Source organism: Mesitornis unicolor, unplaced genomic scaffold, assembly GCF_000695765.1.
Source record: "Mesitornis unicolor isolate BGI_N332 unplaced genomic scaffold, ASM69576v1 scaffold33941, whole genome shotgun sequence".
NCBI lineage: Eukaryota > Metazoa > Chordata > Aves > Mesitornithiformes > Mesitornithidae > Mesitornis > Mesitornis unicolor.
Genome location: NW_010162330.1, coordinates 6,260 through 15,639, shown reverse-complemented (window position 1 = coordinate 15,639; position 9,380 = coordinate 6,260). Strand labels below are relative to the sequence as shown.

The 9,380-nt window shown below is 46.6% G+C and overlaps 1 protein-coding gene across 1 annotated transcript in view; it reads right to left on the bottom strand.

Moving 5' to 3' along the window:
- Positions 1-9,041, bottom strand: part of CASZ1 (castor zinc finger 1) — a gene marked incomplete at its 5' end in the record, with an annotated part of 39,949 nt that extends 30,908 nt beyond the window's left edge. The window contains 3 exons of the mRNA XM_010193590.1: positions 387-477; positions 5,348-5,416; positions 8,201-9,041. Of these exons, the coding sequence (XP_010191892.1) occupies positions 387-477; positions 5,348-5,416; positions 8,201-9,041 (1,001 nt within the window). The remainder of the gene's footprint in view (positions 1-386; positions 478-5,347; positions 5,417-8,200) is intronic.
- Positions 9,042-9,380: the final 339 nt, after the last annotated feature.

Below are 9,380 nucleotides of genomic sequence, written 5' to 3'. Positions count from 1 at the left end.
CACTGTCTCACAGGCAGCAGGAGAGAAAGAGACAGACTAACAGATCAGCATTCCCTAGTTTCAGGCACAATTTGTAACACAGCAGAATTTATTCTCTTGGTTTCACTGACGTAAATCTGGAGCAGTTCCCACTGACTTGAGCTGATCTATACTCTGCTCTTCGTTACACTGGTCTGGGTTTGGTTAAATGGTGTTAGATTGGGTTAAATGGGAGCCGAACAGGATTATAGTAGGTTCAAAATACATCTCACCCTATTTCAAGAGCGGAAAGTGAAGAGGCACAGGCGTGCATAGGGGAGGAAAGCACAGGAGGACACACTCCTCCCCTAGGTTGTACCCCTTTACATTCAGGTAGCTGTGCTGGTAACTTTTTACCATTCTTTTACCTGGTAGTTGCACTCTGGGTCAAGGCAGTGGTAATGTTCTCGATACTGGTATGCACAGTGTATATGTCCACAGTGCTGACTGCCAGAGAACCTGCAATCATGAGAGGAGGACAGAAGAAAGAGAGAGAATGAAACAGTGCCCTGACAGTAGTGCCAGTAAGCAAGGCACAAATACAGTAAGTACCATTCCTGCTTTCACTCCACATGCCTATGGCATTACACCTCATCTCCTTTTTATCCCCCCTCCAAGGATGGTGACCCTCCTGCCTTCCTTTTCTTATTTGTCACTATTTAAAGGTGCTTCTTGAGCACAATCTTTCAGGTCTTGTGCATCCCTAATTTGTCTGTCTTTCCCTTTAAAATTCATCTCCGTTATCTAAGTTGCTCACCTGGGGAAGAGAAATAAAGATGGGTTCCTTGAATTAAAAATCATACAATTCTAAAAATCCCACGTTTGACTTTAGATACTGCAGCAGTGAGTTTCAGAAATCTCCCATGCCAGAAGGAGATAAATAAACATTGGTCAAATACGAATTATAAATTTTAGGTAATATGCCCATCTAGCAGGACCTCAGAAAAGCTCAGGCATTCTTTTGTTTGTACAAGTTATGTCTCAAGGCTTTTTTTTCATCACAGTATAGTGTCATACTACAGAGAAGACTGCAAACCAGTGGATCAGATGGTAAGCCACAGGGACAGAAGATGATCATGGCAAGATTATACAGGAACTTCCAGTAAGATGGACACGTCAGTGGAAAGACAGGCAAGATGGATCAAAAGGAACAGAACAAAGTGTTATAGGCGAATCATCTTGACCTGGTGTGTACATCTTCTCCCATGCATGACACCCCTGCTAATAATTATTTTCCATGTGGATACAGTATTTGCTCACAAAAAAACCAGTGCAATGCAAAAGAACAGGGGTTTCAGCCTGCATTTGAGTGCAACTAAAAGTAGGACACAAGAAGCAACAGCCAACAACATGCACCCAATCCATTTCTGCAGGCCGCCACTGAGCATCCCACACAGCAGATCTGCAAACTCCTAACATACAGGGTAGAAAAAACTCAGACAGGCCAAAAGGCCATATCTACATACAAAGTGACAGTGCATTGAATGTATTGACTGACCGACACATCAGTAACTGGAAAAAGGGGACAATCCAGTACCAGGCTAATCAGAACTCCCTGATGTGTATTCTAGAGGACCCTGGAAGGGCTTGAAAGGGAAAGGCAGTAGAGAGAAGGGGACTCAGAGGGGAAACATTCAAAGATAAAGTACCATCTGCTCAAAGGTTCCTCAAAGGTTCCTCACGTCACTTAGCGCTGAACACAGCAGGAGTGCATATGATAAAGGGCATGGGAAAGAAACAAGGAAGGGCAATGGGTAAAAAGGAAAAATGAGAGGAGTGAGGGTATCCTGGGGCAATCAAGGGATGGGGCAGGAGCAGGGAAGATTATGGACCATCATACAGCGAGGTAACACTAAGCTACAGATAGAAAAAGTCAGGATAAAAAGCAGTACTAAATAAGGCATTTCTGAAGCACAGTAAGGAAGAGGAGGTCAACTGTGGAGACAGCAGGGCCTCTAGGAGATGGAAAGGGGACTTAATTGACAGAAAAGATAGACATTGCTAAAAAATTAAATGACTTCTTTGCCTCAGCATTCACAAAGGGAGACAGGGACAGATGCCAGGAGCAGACATGCCTTTCCCTGGGGAAGGAGAAGAAATACTGCAGGAAATCAGGATCACGTCAGAACAGGTGATTGAGAAACTGGAACAAACCTCAGCAGCAAAGAAGAAACAAACCACAAGGCAAACAGCAAGGCTGGCTGCACAAACAAAGGTGTGGAACTGAAAGCAGAGGAAGCGATTCCTGCTCAACGCCTGGGCAACCGTGAGGCTAGCACAGGGCACAGGCAGCAGCCTGAGTCACCAGGGCATTAACCAGGTACAGGTGGCTCGGCGGCAGCTGATCGACCCAACTGGTCCTGCTAGTCCAGAGCTTTGTGTCAGCAGCACCACGAGCAGCTTTAAAGGAAAGAAACTGCTCTGTGGAAAGCTTCCTCCCTTGTTCCACTCATGAGATGGGGAAGAGAGAGCAAAGGGCTGTGCAGGGCTGGAGAACTGTGGAGCACAGGCTAGGCAGAGATGAGGATGATAAAGACCTTTCTGACAAATATACACCTTTGAAGCAAAGCAGACCAAAATGCTATCAAAAGTGAGGATGCAAAATGGCCAGAGATGCCAACTGCAGTGAAAGAAGGGCCAGACACTTGAAGCACCCTAGCAGTAGTAACCCACAGGCTCAGCTTTAAAAGCAACAGCTAAACAAGCACTCTAGCACTTCAGACTCCTACCCTCTCTTCCACGTGCCACGGAAAGGTGTTTCATGTGTGTGTGTGCATGTGGATGTGTGAGCACGTGTGTCTACACCGCAGGAAGGGAGAGGCAAGTGTTCTACCAAACCCCGTGCCTGGGGAAAGAGGGAAGCAGCAAGCACAGCATGAAGGGGAAATTCTGCTCTTTCAGTCTGTAAGGTTAGGCTCCTAAAGGGTTATATTTATCTTGTGTTTCTTCTGACACTTGAAACAGTTCAAAGCTATTAATTTTTAAAGCACAGCATCTGTTTAGCTTTTTCACAACAGGAAAGCTTACACACCACACACTTACTTACACGCATACACACGCGCACATTTACATGCACGTACTCTAAGGTACATCAACACCCCTCTGAATTTACATGAATGTACCCACAATTTCCATGCACACGAACAGACACAAACACACATACCTGAAACAAGCGAACTCACAGACCATTTAATTACACTGATATGCAAATCCAAACCTAAGTTGTCCATACAGGTACGCAGATTCATTTTCACAAGTACAACACCCTCCCCCTCCTCCTTCTCTTACTTTAATCCGTTCACTTTCTTTTTTCTTTTTTTTTTGCCAGAAAGAACTAGTCTTGATCTGGCAAGAGTTCGAAGGAAAAACCAAGCTAAATAAATAATAATAAAAATAATAAATAAAGAAGTCAGCATGCTTAGAGAGTGTTTACAGACTCATTACCCTGTAACGATGATGTGAAAGAAGGAAGAAAAAAAAACTCACCCCAATTACAAGGGGGGAGGAAACCCACACAGAAATAAATATTTAAGCAAGTGCTGCCAGAAGCACCATCTGCTGAGGCACTAATAATAATAATAATAATTTTTTCTGTAATAAATAAAGAAGTCAGCATGCTTAGAGAGTGTTTACAGACTCATTACCCTGTAACGATGATGTGAAAGAAGGAAGAAAAAAAAACTCACCCCAATTACAAGGGGGGAGGAAACCCACACAGAAATAAATATTTAAGCAAGTGCTGCCAGAAGCACCATCTGCTGAGGCACTAATAATAATAATAATAATTTTTTCTGTGGTCTTTTTTTTTTTTAATTATAAATATACGGGGAGGGGGGGGAAACAACCCAACCCAAACTAGCTAAGTAAGAGGTTTTGTTTTGTTGTGTGAGAGAATGGATTATCCCTGGGCAGCTTTTGGCAGTGGCTTTGGCAAACTCATTAAGCTAATTATGCAGCACAGACATAGTGTGTCGTGTCTCTCTCTCCCCCACCCCTTGATTTTAAGGCTTTAAACTGTTTTTAAAATTGTGTGTAAATTGAAGGGAAGTGGCTGTGCTGCCAACGGGCGGCTTGCGGAGCTTTTTAAGCAGGATGTGGTGTCCCTTAGCTATCTCACAAGCCTCCCTCGGTTACCTGCCTGACCCAGGGGAAGGGGCTTGCAGAGCGCTAAGCAGAGTGGATGTGGGCAAAGTGTTTATACAGTTCTCTGCTTGAGAGGGGAACTGGGGACAGAAAGGGTGGCATCTCCTCTCTCACTGCAACCTCTGCGATTCTTGCAATCTCAGCAATAAAAGGGTGCTGTTCCTTCTGCCCCATGCAAAAATGGGCTAAACCCCACAGAAATCACCTCTCCTTCCACTCTCCAGCCAGGGAGAGCACTGTACCCACCCTTTTACCCTGCCGATGTGCCAAGAGCTTCCCTTGCACCTTCCTAGCAGCTGACTGCCTCCCGCAGGGAGATGCTCTGTGGACTCAGGCACGGTGGGAAAGCACAGTGCACATTTCCCTCCCTTCAGTTTTATCTCTGGCAAGAAATATTTGCTTGCTTCCCTGACTGGTGTCTTTCTGTATATAAGGGGCTTTTGTAGTGAGCTTCCTCATAGTACAGATGGGCCAGGGGCAAAGGCTGATGGACCCTTTACATCATGAGCTATAAAACAGCCAGGTGTTAAGCAATAATCTCCTTTGTCCCTGTGGCTCTCATGGCATTACTCACTCTGTCTCACCACAACAGCCTTGGGCTCCCTCTCAGCATCACTCATTCCTGACCTAAGCTTGCCCAGAGCTGTGATAAGGTGCCCTAGTCTGCATCTCCTTCAGTGAGGGTTTCTTATATAAAAAAGCTGCAAAATATTCTAGGATAAACATCCCACATTGATGCCAAGACCTGCCTACACACAAGTCACTCGTGAACTCCTCCAGCCTAGATCCTCGGAGGTGAGATGTTCTCTGCTTGCCTCCTGCAGGCATCGGACATGGTAGGGGAAAAAGGCTGGAGACAGCACAGCAATGGACAGAAACAATGACAGTCAGGAGACAGTGCTCCCATTAAATCCTGGGCTTCTGCAGTGAAACATTTTTCCACTATTTGTCACAAAGTCTAACAGCTCTGGGGAGCTGAGCATGCTCTTGGCATGCCTGTACACCTCTCACAGCTACTGCTCTTCCAAGCAGGGAAACAGAGCAAGTACAGATGCCAGAGGGAAATGGAAGTGCCAATGACTGGTTTAAACACTTGATCCAGATGGACAAGACCTCATCTCTCCCACCACCATTCCACCCTCTTACTTCCAGCCCTCTCCCCAAGAAAATCAAGACTTTTGCCTACCTGGCAATATACTTCTGGTAAATATTTACGTCTTCGCTGACAGCTGGTTTGTCAGTGGGTAATCCGTTCCTAATGAGAAACACACAGGGCAGAGCTGGTTAGCAAGCAGGAACAGGGCACAGTCTAAGCTCCTTGTTTCTCTCACACATCACTGTCACATCAAGAGAGAGGGCTCAGAGAAGTGTACCTAGCAAAGATACCCATGGGTTTAATCTCCCTCCCGTTACCCTTCAAATCCTGTAACTTCTTTTCCTAGGGAACCATACAGTCCACCTACCACCTCTCCTGCACGTGCTCTCTTTGCAGGACTCAATTCAATTCGTTGGAGACACTGAGAAGACCAACCATGAAAACCTGTTTCCACAGGAAAAACTGAATACCCATATACAAACAAGTGATGGCCACATGAAAATAAACATCTCCCTGAAGCACCTTGCAACACTGCCCTTATGTGCACAGGAGGGCCATGGAGACACATCTGCCCTAGGCTCAACTGTGGGAGAAGAGCTCTTCAGCCACACCGTGAGCTACTGCCCATTTTCCATGGCCAGCAGTTACAGTGTAGTGCTACTCTGTCCTGGCAACATGGCTACAGCCTCCTACATGGGGTTTTAATTGCCTCTTTTTCACACAGATACTCCAACTCCAACACACAGATGGGGCAGCAAAAGTATTCAGGTATTTTAATCAACGAAAAAAGCAACCCAACTGTCACATAAGCTTGGGTTACTTAACATCATTAGGAAGCAGACAAAAGTTACATCCTCAATGACTTCAGCATGAGGAAAAAGAGATACAAGGCCAATACAACCCCAGACAGGCTACACACAGCCTTCCTTCTTGGTTTTGCCTCCATCCAACCTCCACTCCAACTTGTGACAGCTCTGTAGCCTGGTTTAAACAAGGACACTTTCCCACAGAGTTCACTTGAAGTAGGTAGATTAGTTCAGGGCAGGTTAATAGCATTAGATGTTAAGAGAGTTTAAACCCATGGTGAGGGTATGCATGTGTATGTGTGAGAGTAAGGAGTAGTTCCTGCCAGGTTCTTTGGTCCTAGTGGGGACTGGGAATGGAAAGCCAGGTCCCAGATACCACACTTAGCACTTCCTCCATCAGCACAATTAAGGGGCTGCTTTCTTTTATCATGGAAGCCTGTATCTAGCAGTCAGCCTGAAGGAGAAGAGACCAGAGCCCCGTCTGTACTTCAACGTGTGATCAGGACACTGGGAACTGCCAGGCTGAAGGCCCCTGCCACCTCCATTCCTGTTGCACCCCACCATGATGCCCCAGTTGAGGAAGCCCTGCCGCTAGAGGAGGGATCACCATGGTGCTGCAAACCCACATCTGCAAGTTGCAGGAAATGAGCAAGAGAAGGGAAATCAAACTGGGATCCCAGTGCAACACCAGAGCAGAGAAGAAGAGGCTCCCAGCTCCCCCAGCACAGCTCTAGGATGGCCACTGAACTCCAGGCAGCTGACCGTTCTGCAAACTCTTCAGGCACAGAGTCCCTGGCCAAGTCACCCATCACAACACGGCACTGTGCCTACCGGAGTATTTACAACACCGTGTTCTTCAGTAACAGGAGTCCCTGCCTGCCATCTGGAGCACGTACAGGGCTCACCCTGAGCAGGGGCCAGATGCAAATGTTACTAATCCTCTGCCCTTTCCCATACACCTTTAACCATAGAGCTCCCACACCAGTCTGTAGGTGGGAAACGGCTGTTTCACATGGAAGACAGGTATCATTAGCTCTGCCTCCCAGGTGGAGAAACACAGCAAGTAGGGGATGCAGACTTGTCTGAGACTGCAAAGAGCATTTGAGTGAGGATTCAACCCATGGCCTCCTGGGCCCACATATTAAACATAAACCAACCTTCCTCCTTACCAGAGGACAAAGTAGTAGGGTGCGTGTGATGGCATTTGCCACAGAAGTACAGGCCAGAGGTCCTAGACTTACTTCAAATGACCCCATGGGATTCCCAGCTCACAACAGCCCCAGGTCCACAGTGAGAAACAAGTAAACCCAAACCATGACAAGAAAGCAGAGAAGTCCCTCCCTTCCTCCCTGCTTGCAGAATTATGCACACATGTAGCTTGTCTACAGCTACCACTTCTGGAAGCCACTTTAAAAAGTAACCCAAGTTTTGGCAAGGCCTTCAGATATCTCCATTTGGTCAACGGCATCACTGCACAGATTGCCAGCAACGTATGTGTAGGAGGTTATTAGTGGTAATTGGGCTAATGAGTTTGCCCAGTCTGAGGGGTAATTGAATCACCTCTATTTGTGCAAGGAACAAGCAAATTGAGAAGACATAGGCCTGGCCCCACAGAAGTATGTATATGCCTAACTCCTAGGAAAATTGATGGGAATTAGGCACCAAAATGTCTTCTGAGTTCTGGGACAAACAAAAAGCCCATCTTGCTAACAGTAAAGACAGCAGAGTTTTGCCATTGAGTTAAATGGAAGCAGGAATCGGGTTGTCCTACAGACACAGCTGGATGTCTGGGGAACCGGAAGAAGGAGAAAGGAAAGTAACTACAACTTTGACCTAAGAGTGATGACAGCACCATGTCCCCTCATCATTCATTTTAACATAAAAACCCAGGATCCACTGGGCTCTAGATTCATGGCTGTGACTTCTCATGGCTGGCCACATCCTTAGTGCAAATAAGACAAACAGAAATGTAAAGTGCAACAGAGGAGCAGACACTCCAACGGAGAGCAAAAACAAATCACATAAACAGCGCAGTATTTATCATTACACAAACTGGAATTTCCCACTGATCCACATACATACTTTGGATATGACCCCCCCACTAATACAAAGTTAGGAAAGGTGGGAGAACACTTACTTTACTGTAGAGACTGTTCCAGTTGTGATGGAGTCTGTCTTGGAGAAAGTTGATTTCAGGTACTCAGGAGTGTTGAATGGCAATGAGACGGACTGCTCTGGCCCAGCCACAGGAGTGCCGCTGGGGGTACTGGTGAGGGGAGCAGGGGCCAGGCTGGGTGTTGGAGCTTTCACTGGAGTAAGCTTCTGAATGTTCCTCACATCATACTTGGAAGGCCGGCCTACCTTGCCTGTCTTGAAGGCGATGGCTCCTCCCATGTCTGGGCTTCCTTCTCCAGGCTTGAAAAGGTGCAAGTACTTGACATTTTCTAGGTCATACTTGGAGGCCTTCTTGTAAGTGTTGCCGTTTTGTGGCCTGATGCTTTCACCAGTCTTCAGCTTCTGAATGAAGAAGTCGTATTTGGAGGTCCGTGACATCAGGCCCTGCATCTGGGAACTGCTGGGAGAGGGCAGCGGCAAGATGGTGGCTTTGGTCTCCGTCAGCATGGAGGCATCTGGACCTGGCACCCGAATGGGCTGTGCCAGCACTGAGGAAGTTTCTTTGCCCAGCTTGGAGCCCAGCTCCTCAGATTTGGCCAAGTGCATGGGCCAAGAGAGCTGCTCTCCAGCTTTCAGTTTGCGGATGTACTCCTCGTATTTGGAGAAGCGGGCTCGTTTGCTCATGGCATCCTCGCCAGGGAGAGAGGCAGCAGTTGCAGTGGCCTCTGAGGTAGCAGCGTTCAGCTTGTCGAAGCTGATCTTGCGGGCCAGCTCATCCCGCATGTTCTGATCATCATAGCCGAACATGCCCAGGAACTCATTCATGGTGGTGGCGGCATAATCTCGCAGCGATGAAGCTTCCCCTACAGGGAACCAAAGTGAGAGAGTCACGCAAGGCGTTGATTTTTCTTCTCCTCCCATACCAGCACTAGTAGCGGGGAGGGGGAGTAAGGAGAGAGGGGAACATGATCTACTGACGTTTGGCTCACTTGTTAGGTTTTACGACTCTTAAATTAATTTGTTTTAAAAAAAAAAGTAATTAATACTGGGGTAAAATAAAAAGAGTTCATCAATGCCAGGAAAATCAATTTCCTAAATGTTCTAGCCGATGGCTTTTCAGTACATTAAACAAAGTTTCATAAATGTCTCTGCACTCTTGCCTTGGCCTAATATGAAGAAAAAGTAATTTTACTGGAAGTGAG